Raw genomic sequence first — 13,311 nt, forward strand, 5'->3', positions numbered from 1 at the left:
CTTCCTAAAGAAGCTGTTATGCATGAATCTCCATTATTGAAGCTTGTAAGACAGGAACGTTTATTCAGGTTTGTCAAAAATGGTTCAGGCAGAGTTGATCCTGTCATAAAAAAGCTATAAAGAACTCAAACTCCATTTCATCACTAATTACTTGAATTTACTATTTATTCTATGACATTTATATACATTTATAGGACCCACATAAAATATATTTTAAAAACTGACTTGTTCGAAAGGTTTCATTCATTTTATCTATGTTTTCTTATTAAATACAAGGGAAAGCTGCAAAATATAAACACACAGGAAACTTGGCTACCATGTTCTGACATGGACTGGTACTGAGGCAATGTGACATGCTACACAGCAGTTATCTGTTAAAGAGTTTCATGGGCACACATTTGCTTGGACACAGCTGGCATGGAGGATGACTCTTAAGGAATGCTAAAATTGCAAAGTCATTTAAAAGTTATGGAATGCCAGACATAAAGTTTGCCTGTGAAATTTTAATTCAAGTTCTTTAGCGTTCATCTTTTAATTATATAGTCCCACTAACCAAGCAGCCCAGACTCTTTCAATGAGCATGAGACACACTAAGAGCCTTCATTCACCATAGGGTTATATGCTTTATTTACTGCATGGTACTTAAACTGCTTTGAATGCATGCATATTAAATTCCTCAGGGGCTTTTGTATGTTCCTCATTACAACAGAATTGATAATGGCATTGCACCTGTTAAACTGCTCCACAGCAAAGGCACAGAGAGATTAATGTCAAAAGTGGGTACTCCACATCTGAGGCCACAGAGTTTTTTGGGCAGCCTACGCTTTATGGGACTGAGGCAGAGCTCTTGTGCACGTCAGGGCCCATCTCCAGAGCCACGACTGAGTACTGAGGAAATGAATGTGCAACTTGCAAGCGGCTGAAGCACTAAGCAGAAACTCTTAGCAGAAACTCAGGATGTTCAGCTGCCTTAACCACAAGACCATCTTTCATCTTTCTACAGCACTTCACCTTAATCACTCCAGGGGTCTCAGTATCTCCAGTGGGAGAGCCGGAGGTTGTAGAGCCATGCACCATCAACTATGGTCTCCAGATCCTTCCCCAGAGAACTCATCTAGTGCACTGAATGACACAGGGGTCCTGAATCCAGATGTATGTTACACCCTAAGATACTATTTAGTTGAATCTCTCTATTTCTGGCTTTCCTTAACTTCAGGATCTTGAAATAGTATTTATAAGACTGTAAGTAAGAGACTTTTCCTTCTTGTTTTTAAATCAAATGACTAATTCCATCTTACATTACTGTATCAATATCCAGGAAGAGCCTGTGGACAGGCCTGCATCACTTGAGCTGAGCACCTTACTGACAACAAAAGTAAGTTACTATCATTGGACAGCAATGGAAATGGAGAGATGAAACATTTTGCCACAGGGTATCATGAATACTTGCTAACAGCAGAGAAGTAACAAGACTTTGTTGAGTCTTGGCCTCAATTCAGTGATTCCAAAGCAAAAATGGCAATTGTCAACCAGAAACACTTTTTTTTTCTCATTTTCTCAGTCTCTGTATTTTTACCTTCCCATATTTTGATTTATCTGTCCTCCCTTCTCTGCAGAACATGTTTCTAATCCCAAACATGATCATCTCATGTCCAGGTTTTCCCTCTCTGTTTCTCTCTCTCTCTTCTTCCCCTCCCTGCTGCTGCCCTGATTTCTTCCTGTACATGTACTGGCTCAGATAAGCCACAGTCACTTCTAGTGCAAGACACATATTCAGCTTTCAGATCTATGTATTTTCCAATTCACCTGGAAACTACAGATTTGCTTAGTGATCTGTAATTGGCATGCACACCTAAAATTAACAGTTCCAAAATATCTTATTTTTGCCAATTGTTCCTGTGTGATTAATTACACATTGGAATGCCACAAACAATGTAAAGCCAAGCCATTTTTTTAAAGTGTACTACAAAAGCCAGTGATGACATCCACTAGACTTCTAACCTTTACAAAACTTCCTCTAACAGCAAGGAAAAAATCCATCTCTTCCTCTTTTCAGTAAATATCTAGTGACAAAGCTTGGAAGAAAGAGAACAGGGGTCTGTACGTGTCCCTTAGAAAAAATGTGGAAGTGTTTACACAGGGAGCAGTAAGTAAAGTATTGAGATACAGCATAGCAAATAGAACTTTTTATCACAGAATCACAGAATGGTTGAGGTTAGAAGGGACCTCTGGAGATCATCTAGTCCAACTTCCCTGCTCAAGCAGGGTCACCTAGAGCATGTTAGACAGGGTTGCATCCAGGTGGACCTTGAATATCTCCAGAGAAGAAGACTCCACAACCTCTCGGGGCAACCTGTTCCAGGGCTCTGAAACTCTCACAGGAAAGAAATTCCTCCTCATGTTCAGGTGGAACTTCCTGTGGTTCAGTCTGTGCCTGTTGCCTCTTGTCCTGTCACTTGGCACTACTGAAAAAAGTTTGGCCCCAGCCCCTTGACACCCTTCCTTAAGGTATTTGTACACATTGATAAGATCGCCTCGGTTTTCTCTTTTCCAGGCTAAACAGGCCCAGCTCTTGCAGCCTTTCCCCATAGGGGAGAGGCTCCAGTTCCTTCATCATCTTTGTAGCCCTAAGCTGGACTCTCTTCAGTAGCTCCATGTCTCTCTTTTACTTTGGAGCTCAGAATTGGACTTAGTGCTCCAGATATGGCCTCCCCATGGCTGAGGAGAGGGGCAGGATCACCCCCATCTGCTGGCAACAGTCTTCCTAATGCACCCCAGAATACCACTGGTCTTCCTGGCCACAGGAGCACATTGCTGGCTCATAGTCAACTTGTCACCCACCAGCACTCCCAGCTCCTTCACAGAGCTGCTTTCCGGCAGATCAATCCCTAACCTGTACTGGTACACGACGTTATTCCTCCCTAGGTGCAGGACCCTGCACCTGCCCTTGTTGAACCTCAGGAGGTTCCTCTCTGCCCAACTCTCCAGCCTGGCCAGGTCTCTCTGAATGGCAGCACAGCCCTCAGGTGTATCAGCCGCTCCTCCCAGCTTGGTATCATCAGCAAACTTGCTGAGGAGGCACCCTGTCCCTACATCCAGGTCATTGATGAAGAAGCTGAACAGGATGGGACCCAGTACCGAGCCCTGGGGGATGCCACCAGCCACAGGCCTCTAGCTAGGCTCCATGCCACTGATGAAAACCCTCTGAGGTCTGCCTTTCAGCCAGTTCTGAATCCACCTCACAGTCCACTCATCCAGCCTGCACTTCCTAAGCTTATGGAGGAGGATGTTATGGGAGACAGAGCTCAATGCATTCCAGTTGCTCTCTCACATAAAGAGCAGCTCCACCACCTCATCTTCCTGGCCTGCCTCTCCTAAAAAGTACATAGTTACCCATGACATTCCAGTCATGTGAGCTATCCCACCATGTCCCTGTAATTGCACTGAGATCATGGCCCTGCGACCACACACAGATCTCCAGTTCCTCCTGTTTATCCCCCATGCTGCGTGCATTGGTGTACAATCACTTACCATCTACCACTTATCACTAATCACTTATCCCTAATCACTTATCACCAAGGTAAAGGAACAGATCTGTGCAGAGGAAAACTTCCTCTGTCATGTTTTGGGAGGAAAAAGATCAATCACATACACCTGTTATCTACTAAAAAATAAACAGAACTAAAACTCCACATGCAAATCGCAAGGCAGTAGTCAATTCTTAACTGTAATTCCCACCTATTTAAGCAACCCCCAAAAACCTAGATAGCACATTTGTTCATTAACTGATTCACCACAAACTAACACTTTTTTTTTCTTTCTTTGAAGTCAGGGAGACTTTAGCCAGACATGATTGATTTGTCCTCCTACTGATCCTTGCCCTTTTGTGGTTCTGCAGAGAACATTAGGAACTGGCAATAACTCACCACACGCTTCAGAGAGCTTTCTTGTTTTTGGAAATCTCTCAGCAATGTGACATTTACATTTATTATGGCTGATTCTGAGCATTTAAATATGAAAACAATTAAAGTATATTTGCAAGGGATGTGACAAATGAGGACTTGTACTCTGGCCAATCTTTCACTGACTTTCATTCAAGTACACCATTATGTTTCAGTTTTGCCTCTGCAATTGTCCAAGGGAGTTGATTTTTCAAAATCCACACAGGCAGGTTGACTGATGAGAATGCCTTTAGGGTTAAATGCCTTTTGTACAAACTTAAAGGCTTCCTTCTTGGACAAGTTCTGCTCCCACGTCCACTGGTGAAAATGTAGAGCCACTGTTGAAATCTGTAGAATTACTTTGGATTCACACCAATCTATGTGATAGCTCTCTGGCTCCCTTTGTATCTCTCTCTTCTCCAGAAAGGTGCTTGGTGCCTAAAAATCATATCCTTTAGCAACGCAAGATGTTTTGATTTTCACATGGTTTTATTATTCTCATTAACCACTGCAACTGGAGAGATGAAGAGCTGTCTGCACCAAAGCTAGGCTACTTCCTGTGAATGAGCTCATCCAGCTTCGCTAGACTTACCACTGAAAGTGGTTTGAGCTACCTCAGCATTAAAGTGCTTATATGAATCTTTCCATTAGTGGAACTCTGCAGCAGTAGTAAAGTCTCCAAACAGCAAGACTAGATCTAGAAGAGCATGTCTGTCTGCCACTCTCCAGTAGCCTTTCCAGACTGAATGCCAGAAGCCTGCTACGGAAGAGCTGGAACCAAATCTCCCTCCCACTAAATCCAAACATTCACTGAAATCTATCAAATAGATTCAACTCACAACAGAGCGAACCTCAACACCCATCTCAGGTCACTTCGCAAAGTCTGATCAGGTTTTCAAACTGCTATTCAGGACAAAGTGCAAATGTAGCTTTAGGGTTTGGGACAGCTGAGCTCTGTGTTCATCACTCCTTTAACACGCACCAAATGGTCTTTTTGGTTTGAAATCATTTCATGCAGTGCTAAGCAATCCCCCCTCTGTTGCTTTTGGTGATCTCCAGTAAGTCAGTGGAACATCAGGCTGCCACCATCAGAACATCTGCATTGTTGAAGAAGGCATTTCATCAGGTCTTGCCTTGTAATAAATTAAGTGACCCTGGAAGGCAGACAGCAGAGGTCCTGCAGGCAAATAGTTCACGAAAGGCCCAGTACAGCCAGAGCTTTGGAAACAGCAGCAACACTGCTGTCACCACGCACTTTCCAGAGTCTGAAAACTGCAAAAAATAGGGAAAAGAATGTATCACTAAAGCTCTAAAGATACATCCTGGTTGATGCACTATGAAGTCTTCTCTCAGTGAACAATATTAGGAGGAGAGAGAGAAGGAAAGAAAAGCAAAGGAGAGGAGAAGAGAGGAGAAGACAAGAGTTCAGCTATGAAGCTTTTCCCTCTGCTGCTGACAACGGTTACCCCTGCAAGTGTCATGTAGTCTGCCTCAGTCAGAATGAGCTGTTGCAGCCAGGCAGGCACATCCACAATGAAAAAGGTTAGACAGGGCTTACAGAAACAGCTTTGCTGACAGATATCTATCTGTCTATTTTCTTAATTTATAGCCTTTTCTAGAATGACCTCTCATTCTCTGACAGTTCTTCTAAGGCACAGTTACTCCCCTTTTGTGTTCTAGTCTCTGCATTTCTCCTATAACATTCGGACTCATTGCTTTTATAATCTTTTGGCCAGTTGCAATCCAAAGCCAAAAAAAACCCAGTGATGTGAAAGCATCAAGGCAACAATTTCAATTCTACTAACAATGAAAACAATTTGAAAAAGATTTTGGATCCTGTTTTTCTACCTGTGAGGTTAGTAGTCAGTGGATGTTCTACTGCTAGAGGTAGAGGATGAAAGTCTTGCTCCTGTTGTTATTGCTATTGCCGTTTGAAGCGAAATGACAGTGACACTCCTTTGAATGGTAGCATTTTACAGCAATATAACTTCCACCCTAAAGCCAATTTGCATGAAAATTATCAAGAAAGCACAAAGACATACACACACACGCATATGTGCTGGTATTTTCAGTACAAGTATGACATATAGCATATAAAAGGCCATAGTGATGAAGAGTAAATCAGCTGGCAAGAGTATTTTCTACAGTAATTTCCTAGAAAAGGAAAATCTCTGTGTATCATTACCCTCTGACTTCTTCTATGAAGAAAAGTATAGCTGATTTCTACCTTCATTCTTATTTACCTTCCATGAAGGCACTGCTGACAACCTAATGAAGAATACTTGGTAATTCTGACATTACTGGATTTTTCTTTATTTATTTATTAGGCATGGGAGCTGTTACCAGCAAGCAGCCATGTGAGTCAAATTAGATAAAGCATTGTATGATTTCTGTGTTGTAAATCATATTTTAATAGAGAAAAGATCTGTATCCCTTTGGTAGTGGAAAGAATATGTTTATAATGTGTTCTGAATGTGTGCTGCACAATAGCAAGTACTGGTAAATAATATTTTCCCTAATCAATTTTCCACTTTCTTCTCCAAGTTCTTTTACTCATAAGGTGAGAAATAAAATAAATGAATGCCCTATTTGTGCCAAATATTAGCAAATAACTAAGGTAAGGTAAGCATTCATAAAAGCATACATACATGCTGCATCCTCACAGAGACACACACAAAATATTGATTTCTGCTGTATTGTAATAATAATCAAGACATCAAGTGCACTTGTTTCTCTGCTGGCACAATAGTTTGTGGATTTCAGGTTTACTTAATTCAGCCATTGAAGTGAGAGCTTTAGTAAGCTACTCTCAACCCCAGTACAGCTTCTGTCTTCAGTATTTATCTCTGTCTTTTTCTATTCAGATGCTATGAAGTCTCACGACAGCACCTGTACATTAGGCAAAGACAACATCTGACTACCGCTTGAAGCTTTTACACATTTTAATCAGTAGAGGGATCAAGATGTGCTCAGATAGAAATCTGTGTTAAACTTATCAGAAAGCCTGATGCAAAGTCAGTACTTTCTTGTACTGCACTATTATCTGAATTTTGAGTTGCTGACAATTATTATTTGCAAAAATGAGGGCCTCCCTCGTGTCTAACATATCATTTTTGACCGTTCAGATAGAACAGCCAAGATCTGAAACTAAACCACGGCACTTAAAACAACAAATATTTTGAGGACTCAGAAATTACTTTTTAAAAGTAAACTTCTTATATCATGTTCTATTAATTCATGGCAAACCAGAGATAGAGACCTTCTGTATCACATTTGGCTTGAAAATGCCATTTCTTGCATGACTTACACACTGAAAGACAAAGTTATAACAAAGTCATTTCATTCATGGAGGCCTACGAAGGTGTATCCTCAGAATTTCACTACCAAACAAACAGGGAAAACTCTGCTACTGCCGCCAGCAGCAGTCACATGTCATCCAGGTTACACTTCATTGTGCTCTCGTTCCCTTCCTTTCCAAGTAAGTCTTTGCTTTTCTCCATTGCAATTTGCATGACTAACATTTCTGAGTAACTACAAAACTACAGGCAGCACAGAAGTCAGGAACACAATGAAAGCTAGTAGCAAACTTAGGTTACCTGAATATAAGGTCTATAAATAAGGGAAAAACAACCAATCAACTTGCACATAATGCACACACTGTATTTGAAATACTGTTTGCCCTTTTGGGGGGATGCAACTCTGCTTTGTTTTACTGGTATCTGAACAATAACCTTACTCAGAATTTATATTTGAATGACTAAAAGCTAGCTCCAGCCACTTGGGCACAAGATGAGTTACAGGTTGTAATGATGCCAGTGTCTTTCTTAAATAAAACACCTTCACTAAAGACCAAATTATTTCTCTTATATACGCCTGTGATGATGATGTGGAGGAATACAGGAACAGTGGAGACCTGTGAGAAACAGGAATCCTGAGATTCAGTGTAGCTTCTAATAATGTGAAGTTAGGAAAACACTTCAAATGTCTGAAGTTTCCTTTTGAAAACAGGTGACAACAAGGACTGAGAGATGCAGGGATGGTGTTGCCTGGTTAACAGAACAACAGGTAGGAAACAGTCACTTCAATACTTTTTTGCCTCTCAGAATAAAACCACAAGACTGAATTAAGTGGGATAAAAATCACAATAGATCTGTACCAGGCTATGCTTCACAGTAACATGAGGAAGTTTATTATAGCACAATTAGAATAATAAGCACTGAAGAAACCAATTTCTCACCCAATCCTATGTATGAACTTTTGCTATTTATTAGCACTGCATCTCCTCATCGTGTTCCCCTCAAATTGAGCACAGGCAGACTAGTAACCTCTTTCCCCCTAAGGATGCATGGAAAAATGTCTAAAAAAAAAACAAAAATCTTTTTTTTTTTTTGTACAGGATGACAGTTTCAGCAGATGGAAGCATTCATAACTTTGGATGTAATAAAGTCGTGTAATTTGTGGTAGCAGACAGACTGTCTTCAAAATTACTGCCTTCCTAATGAGCACCTTGTAATTCTGATGAAATCGATGTCATTAAACCCCCCAAACCCCCGATGTATCTGAAAAATAACTTGTGTTTTTCTAAAAAACTAACCACAAGAAAGGACTGCAACCTCTTCCAGATTTTGATTCGTGCAGTAGCCTTTTACCTTCATTAACACAACGGTGGTCTGAGCTTCTTTCACCTCACTCTACAGGGTAGAAAATTTGCTGAGAAAGGAGTACTCCCTCAGTGCAACACACCAAAAATCTCACTGCACGACACGAGACAAGCAAATGAAGATTCAGTATCTTACTTGTCAACTGTACTTATCAGTACAAATGAATATGTTTCACTTTCTTTCCAATTAAGAGTTAGTAACACTCCCATATACAATTACATCCAGCTCTTACAATCCAGTGTAAGAGCATTAAGGCATCACTGTGCAGACAGCTCTTCAACACTGGAAAGTCTCCCATGGCCTGAAACTAATGCCATGCTTGTATCTTTTCTCATTAGTGAGCTACTGATGCCTACCACCTACTTTACTGCCCACGCTCAAATCCTCAATAGAATGGGATACTCCACAGACCAGCATGCACACACTGTGGGTCAGCACAGTGGGTGAACCTTAGCTTAATCGTTAGCCAAGAAGGGCACTGAAATGCAAATTGTGAGGATCACACAGCCTTTCTGCATGGGATAGCTCTAAAGCTACATTTACTTTGCATGTAAATCTGCAAGATCAGAGCCTGTGAATTACTGCTTTGTTTCCGTCAAGTTTTAATGAATCTTTATATATAAAAAAAAACTGTTTTTTTCTTGAGTAAATACAAGCTGAATGACTCAGTGTGGGAGGAGGGGCAGGAGGGTGAAGCTTATTTTAATTTTTTCTGTCAAAAACCCCTCCATTCTCTTCAGATGAATGTCTCTGTTCTAGAGCAAATGCACTTTTCCCACTTCTAAATAAGAAAAAGAAATATTCTTTCAGAGTTGACAAATAGACGATATGTGTAAAGCAGTTCAGGGTAAGTGAGGTAGCTTTAATAATCTGTATCACATTATTATTTGTCTGTTGCAACTTTATGGCTTATAACTAGGAGTTCAGGCACTCACAGCTTCCCCTCCCTGGAGGGTAATGTATCAAGATGGTAATGTATCATGACCTCAACAAATGTTCTATTTAAACAGCACAACGACTCCCAAATGGCAAACACATTTCTGCCTGCGACATCTCAAGTTTAAATATAATTCACTATTTTTTTTTTAATTTCATTTCTAAGAAAAAAAAATGGTCTGGCAGGCATTTAGTATCAAGATCCTCATTATAAACACACCAGGCTTTCCGTATCAGTGAAGTGGTGAGAATGCGCGGTTTGCATGGCAATGTGAGAGAGTGCGGCAGCGAGGCCAACCGCATCGTCCCGCAGGCACCTGACTTACTAAGGTTCCACTTGAGGCCTGTAGTGGTCACACTGTCACAGGCGTTCCCAACGGGAATGAGGCCACACCACTCGCCTTCCAGGCCCGTGTCCACGCGCAGCTTGTGCTTGCCCTGAAAAACAGAAAGGCCCCTGCAGTCAGTACTCACCGTGGACCCAAATGGTATTTGCCAGCAGACTTTTCAAACAAAACAGGTAGTACTTCGACGGAGATGAGTCTAAAATTTCCCCCAAGAGTTCAGCAATATTTGGGATTTCGGGCTCGTTTATTTTTATAGAGGGTGAAGAGCTATATGTTTGGGTTCCAGACCTTGGCACTTCCAAAATGGGAAACAGGGCTTGTTCTGGAGTTTTCTGGCGAGAACTTGCTTTGATCACTCCTTCTGACACTTCTTGAAGAGTCATTTCTAGCAAAACTAGGCTGTTCCCTCCTTTGAAACGAAGGTGTCCTGACCTACTCATTAATTTTTAACAGTCTTCTCATCTATTCCGAAAAGGTGTGATCCACTTCCTAAACAATGCCAGTCAAAAAACCTTTGAAAAGCCACCATTATTTTGACTACATTGTAAACTTTCCCAGACAGCAAAAGGAAGAGTGCTTGGAGAAACTTAACTGGATTCCAGAAAAATTAACTTAAGTACTTACAGTAATTGGTTTATTCTAAGTAAAGACTATGAAGTGAAATTAAAACACACTTTTTGTAAATTCTTTTTGTAACTGTCAACTTCATCGGATGTAGCAGAATAAACATCTATTAGTGATGATGAATTTGTGACTAAATTCTTAATTAGTTGTCCTAGAACTCAGGTCAGCATCTTGCTAGATACCAATACACGAACAGTCCCAATGAAGAGTGTATCCTGGAAATCCTTTACAGAATAAAATAGTAGAATTTTAGAGTTCTGATACAACTTGTCTTCTAAGAAACTGTTTCTTAAAACTAGCTACAAGGAAATAGCAAATAAAAGAAATAATGACAAGATCAGTGGAAGAATCATCCTCTGGTCTTTTCTAAACAGGTTATTTATTCTTTAAAACATCTACAAGCTTCATCTGGTGGTAGGTTAAGTTTTTTTTTTCTTTTTTTTAAATCCTTGAGTATTGCTTCTTCACATACCCTCTTCACCACCATAAAGGAATCAGATCTGCCTATTTTATTAAACTACTAGAAAAAAAAGGACCCCCCCTGAAACTCAATGCATGAACCTGAGCATTTTACTAATCAAGTAACCAAGGGCTTATTCCAAAAGAAGAAACAGTTGAATTGCAAAACACAGGTAAACATCCTAAGTAGTAAATACACATAAATTTCCATTGCATTTCCAGTAAATATCCAAATTTTCACATAAATTTTGAGGAATGTATTTAAGGTTTTTGTCTTATGCCCTATCCTCTCACATTCATTTCAAATGCCTTAGTCAGAAAGCCAAAATTGGAGACAGAGTATGTAATTCCCCATATAAAGTGTCTGAGGTGTTCGACAGATTTTCCTGCTAATGCCAAGCGCATTATGAAAAAACAACAACAATACATGTCATGTTCTCAGTTAACAAATGAACCTTGGAAAAGTTGTGAATTAGGGAATATCAGGTTTCATAGCATAAGCCTGTTTGATTGTTTGCAGAGCAGCAAGAAAACCAATGCAATATCATCTATCTTCTCAAAGTGTCCAACTTCACATGGTGATGAGCCATGTAATTCTAGAGCCTGCCAAATTCAGAGATGTAACAAACTCAGGCCTGATAACCTTTTAGCTACACAATATGTCACACTATTTCTCTCCTGCAGTACGAAGGAAGCAGGAAAGGGAGAGGAGAAGTAAAAAGGCTTCTCATCACGTGATTAAGAATGCTACCTATAATAAAACAGACGATGAAGGCGCAACTGCAAGAGTGGGACTGTTTGTTCTCCATCAGTATAAACACCCTTGCTACTCAGAGCTACTCCACGAGAGGAGCTAGCTTACTACATTCATCAACTGGTAAAGGAATATGAAGAACAGAGGTAAAAGTAATGGGCCCAAAAGAATTTGATTAAATCTGTACTCTCAAAAACTATATCTACCGACTATTAACTTCACATTTCTCATTTCTGACATTCAGGTCCAGCTGACAGGTATGGATACAATTCAGTAAGAAATTTATGCAGACATTTTTATTTTTGTTCTTATGAAATAATGCATTTAAAACAAAAGATGTCATTCATTATCAGAGTCTTGCCAATATCCAGGATTTTAACTGAGAATCTTTCAATGTTTGATATTTCCCTGAAAACACTACTTCTCGCACCCCAATGATTACATGAGAATCTTGATTTTCTTCCCTGAAACGATGTTTCTAGCCTTCGATTTTTAAGAGAAGTTTGAGACTACAAAGAAGGCAGCAAGTAAACAGGAACTAAAAAACTAAAATGAAAACATCTTCTAAAAATCTTCTCAGGTGTTAAGCTGTACTCATGACTTAGGGATTGGTTCAGTCATACTGCATAAGACAGATTTTATGACTTGTCTTTAAATAAATCAGTAAGAGACTTTATTACTATTGGGGGCAGTGATGGAAAAATGGGAAATAATCACAGAAAAATAAAAATCAAATGACCTCAATTTTTGCTGAAAAGATTTAACAGACAGTGCATTTGTATAGTAAGGCTGGGAAGTCAAACACAGTGAGTAAGGCTGCAATAGGGAAAATTAGTGTCCAATAATTTCTTCAAGTTTTCACAAAGCAAGATGGAAGCAGAAGGAAAGAATGATCAGAGATCTTAATAGGCATAATCTGCAAATCCAAGTATTCATCTGTTCTATGTAAATCTCTGTGATTAAAGGAACAATTATATACCAATACTTAAAATATGAGCCTGTTTTCAGTTTCTGTAGAAACTGAAGTTCCAAAATTAGGAATGAAAACAAAAGTTGACTAAATAAATCCCTCCTTTCTAAGTTGTTTTGCCTTTGCAGTAGGTAGCTGAAATACTTTCACATTTTAACTTAAGAATCAAATATTACCATGTTTGAATGCTACTGGTGATAAAATAATGGCAAAAAATACAGTTGCATTGATTTTTATCTTATTAAGGCAGTTTTGAAAAACATTGCTCAATCGTCAGCATTGATTTTTTTTCTTCATTTTGTGTCTGATGCTGGGAAATAAGATCAATTTCTAAGTTTAGCAATAAGAAGAAAATGTCAGAAGATTTTTTTTTAAAGAATGTTTCATCCATAATAGGTTAAACTTTTTTACTTGATTCTGTTTTGTACCATAGGAATGCATTTAAATGGTAATGGTTAATTATTTAAATGGTAGTGGTTAAATATATCCTCACCCCAACACTGTTGCTGCTGAGGAAAAGACCTAAAGACATCATGTTATCTGTCACATCTCTTAACTCGAATAGAAGCTTGATCTCCACAAACTCGTATCAACTAACTCTATCGTATCAAAGGCAGCA

At 39.5% G+C, this 13,311-nt stretch overlaps 1 protein-coding gene across 8 annotated transcripts in view; it reads right to left on the reverse strand.

Annotated features, from left to right (window-relative positions):
- The window catches only part of TPK1 (thiamin pyrophosphokinase 1), a 309,021-nt gene that overhangs the window by 51,315 nt on the left and 244,395 nt on the right, over positions 1 to 13,311 (reverse strand). For 7 of the 8 annotated variants that reach the window (XM_062569597.1, XM_062569603.1, XM_062569598.1 and 4 more), the window contains one exon: positions 9,865 to 9,976. In XM_062569597.1, the coding sequence (XP_062425581.1) occupies positions 9,865 to 9,976 (112 nt within the window). Of the gene's footprint in view, positions 1 to 9,855; positions 9,977 to 13,311 lie in introns of all 8 variants that reach the window. The other variant, XM_062569599.1, reaches the window with a different exon arrangement.

This window comes from Rhea pennata, chromosome 2 (genome assembly GCF_028389875.1).
Source record: "Rhea pennata isolate bPtePen1 chromosome 2, bPtePen1.pri, whole genome shotgun sequence".
NCBI lineage: Eukaryota > Metazoa > Chordata > Aves > Rheiformes > Rheidae > Rhea > Rhea pennata.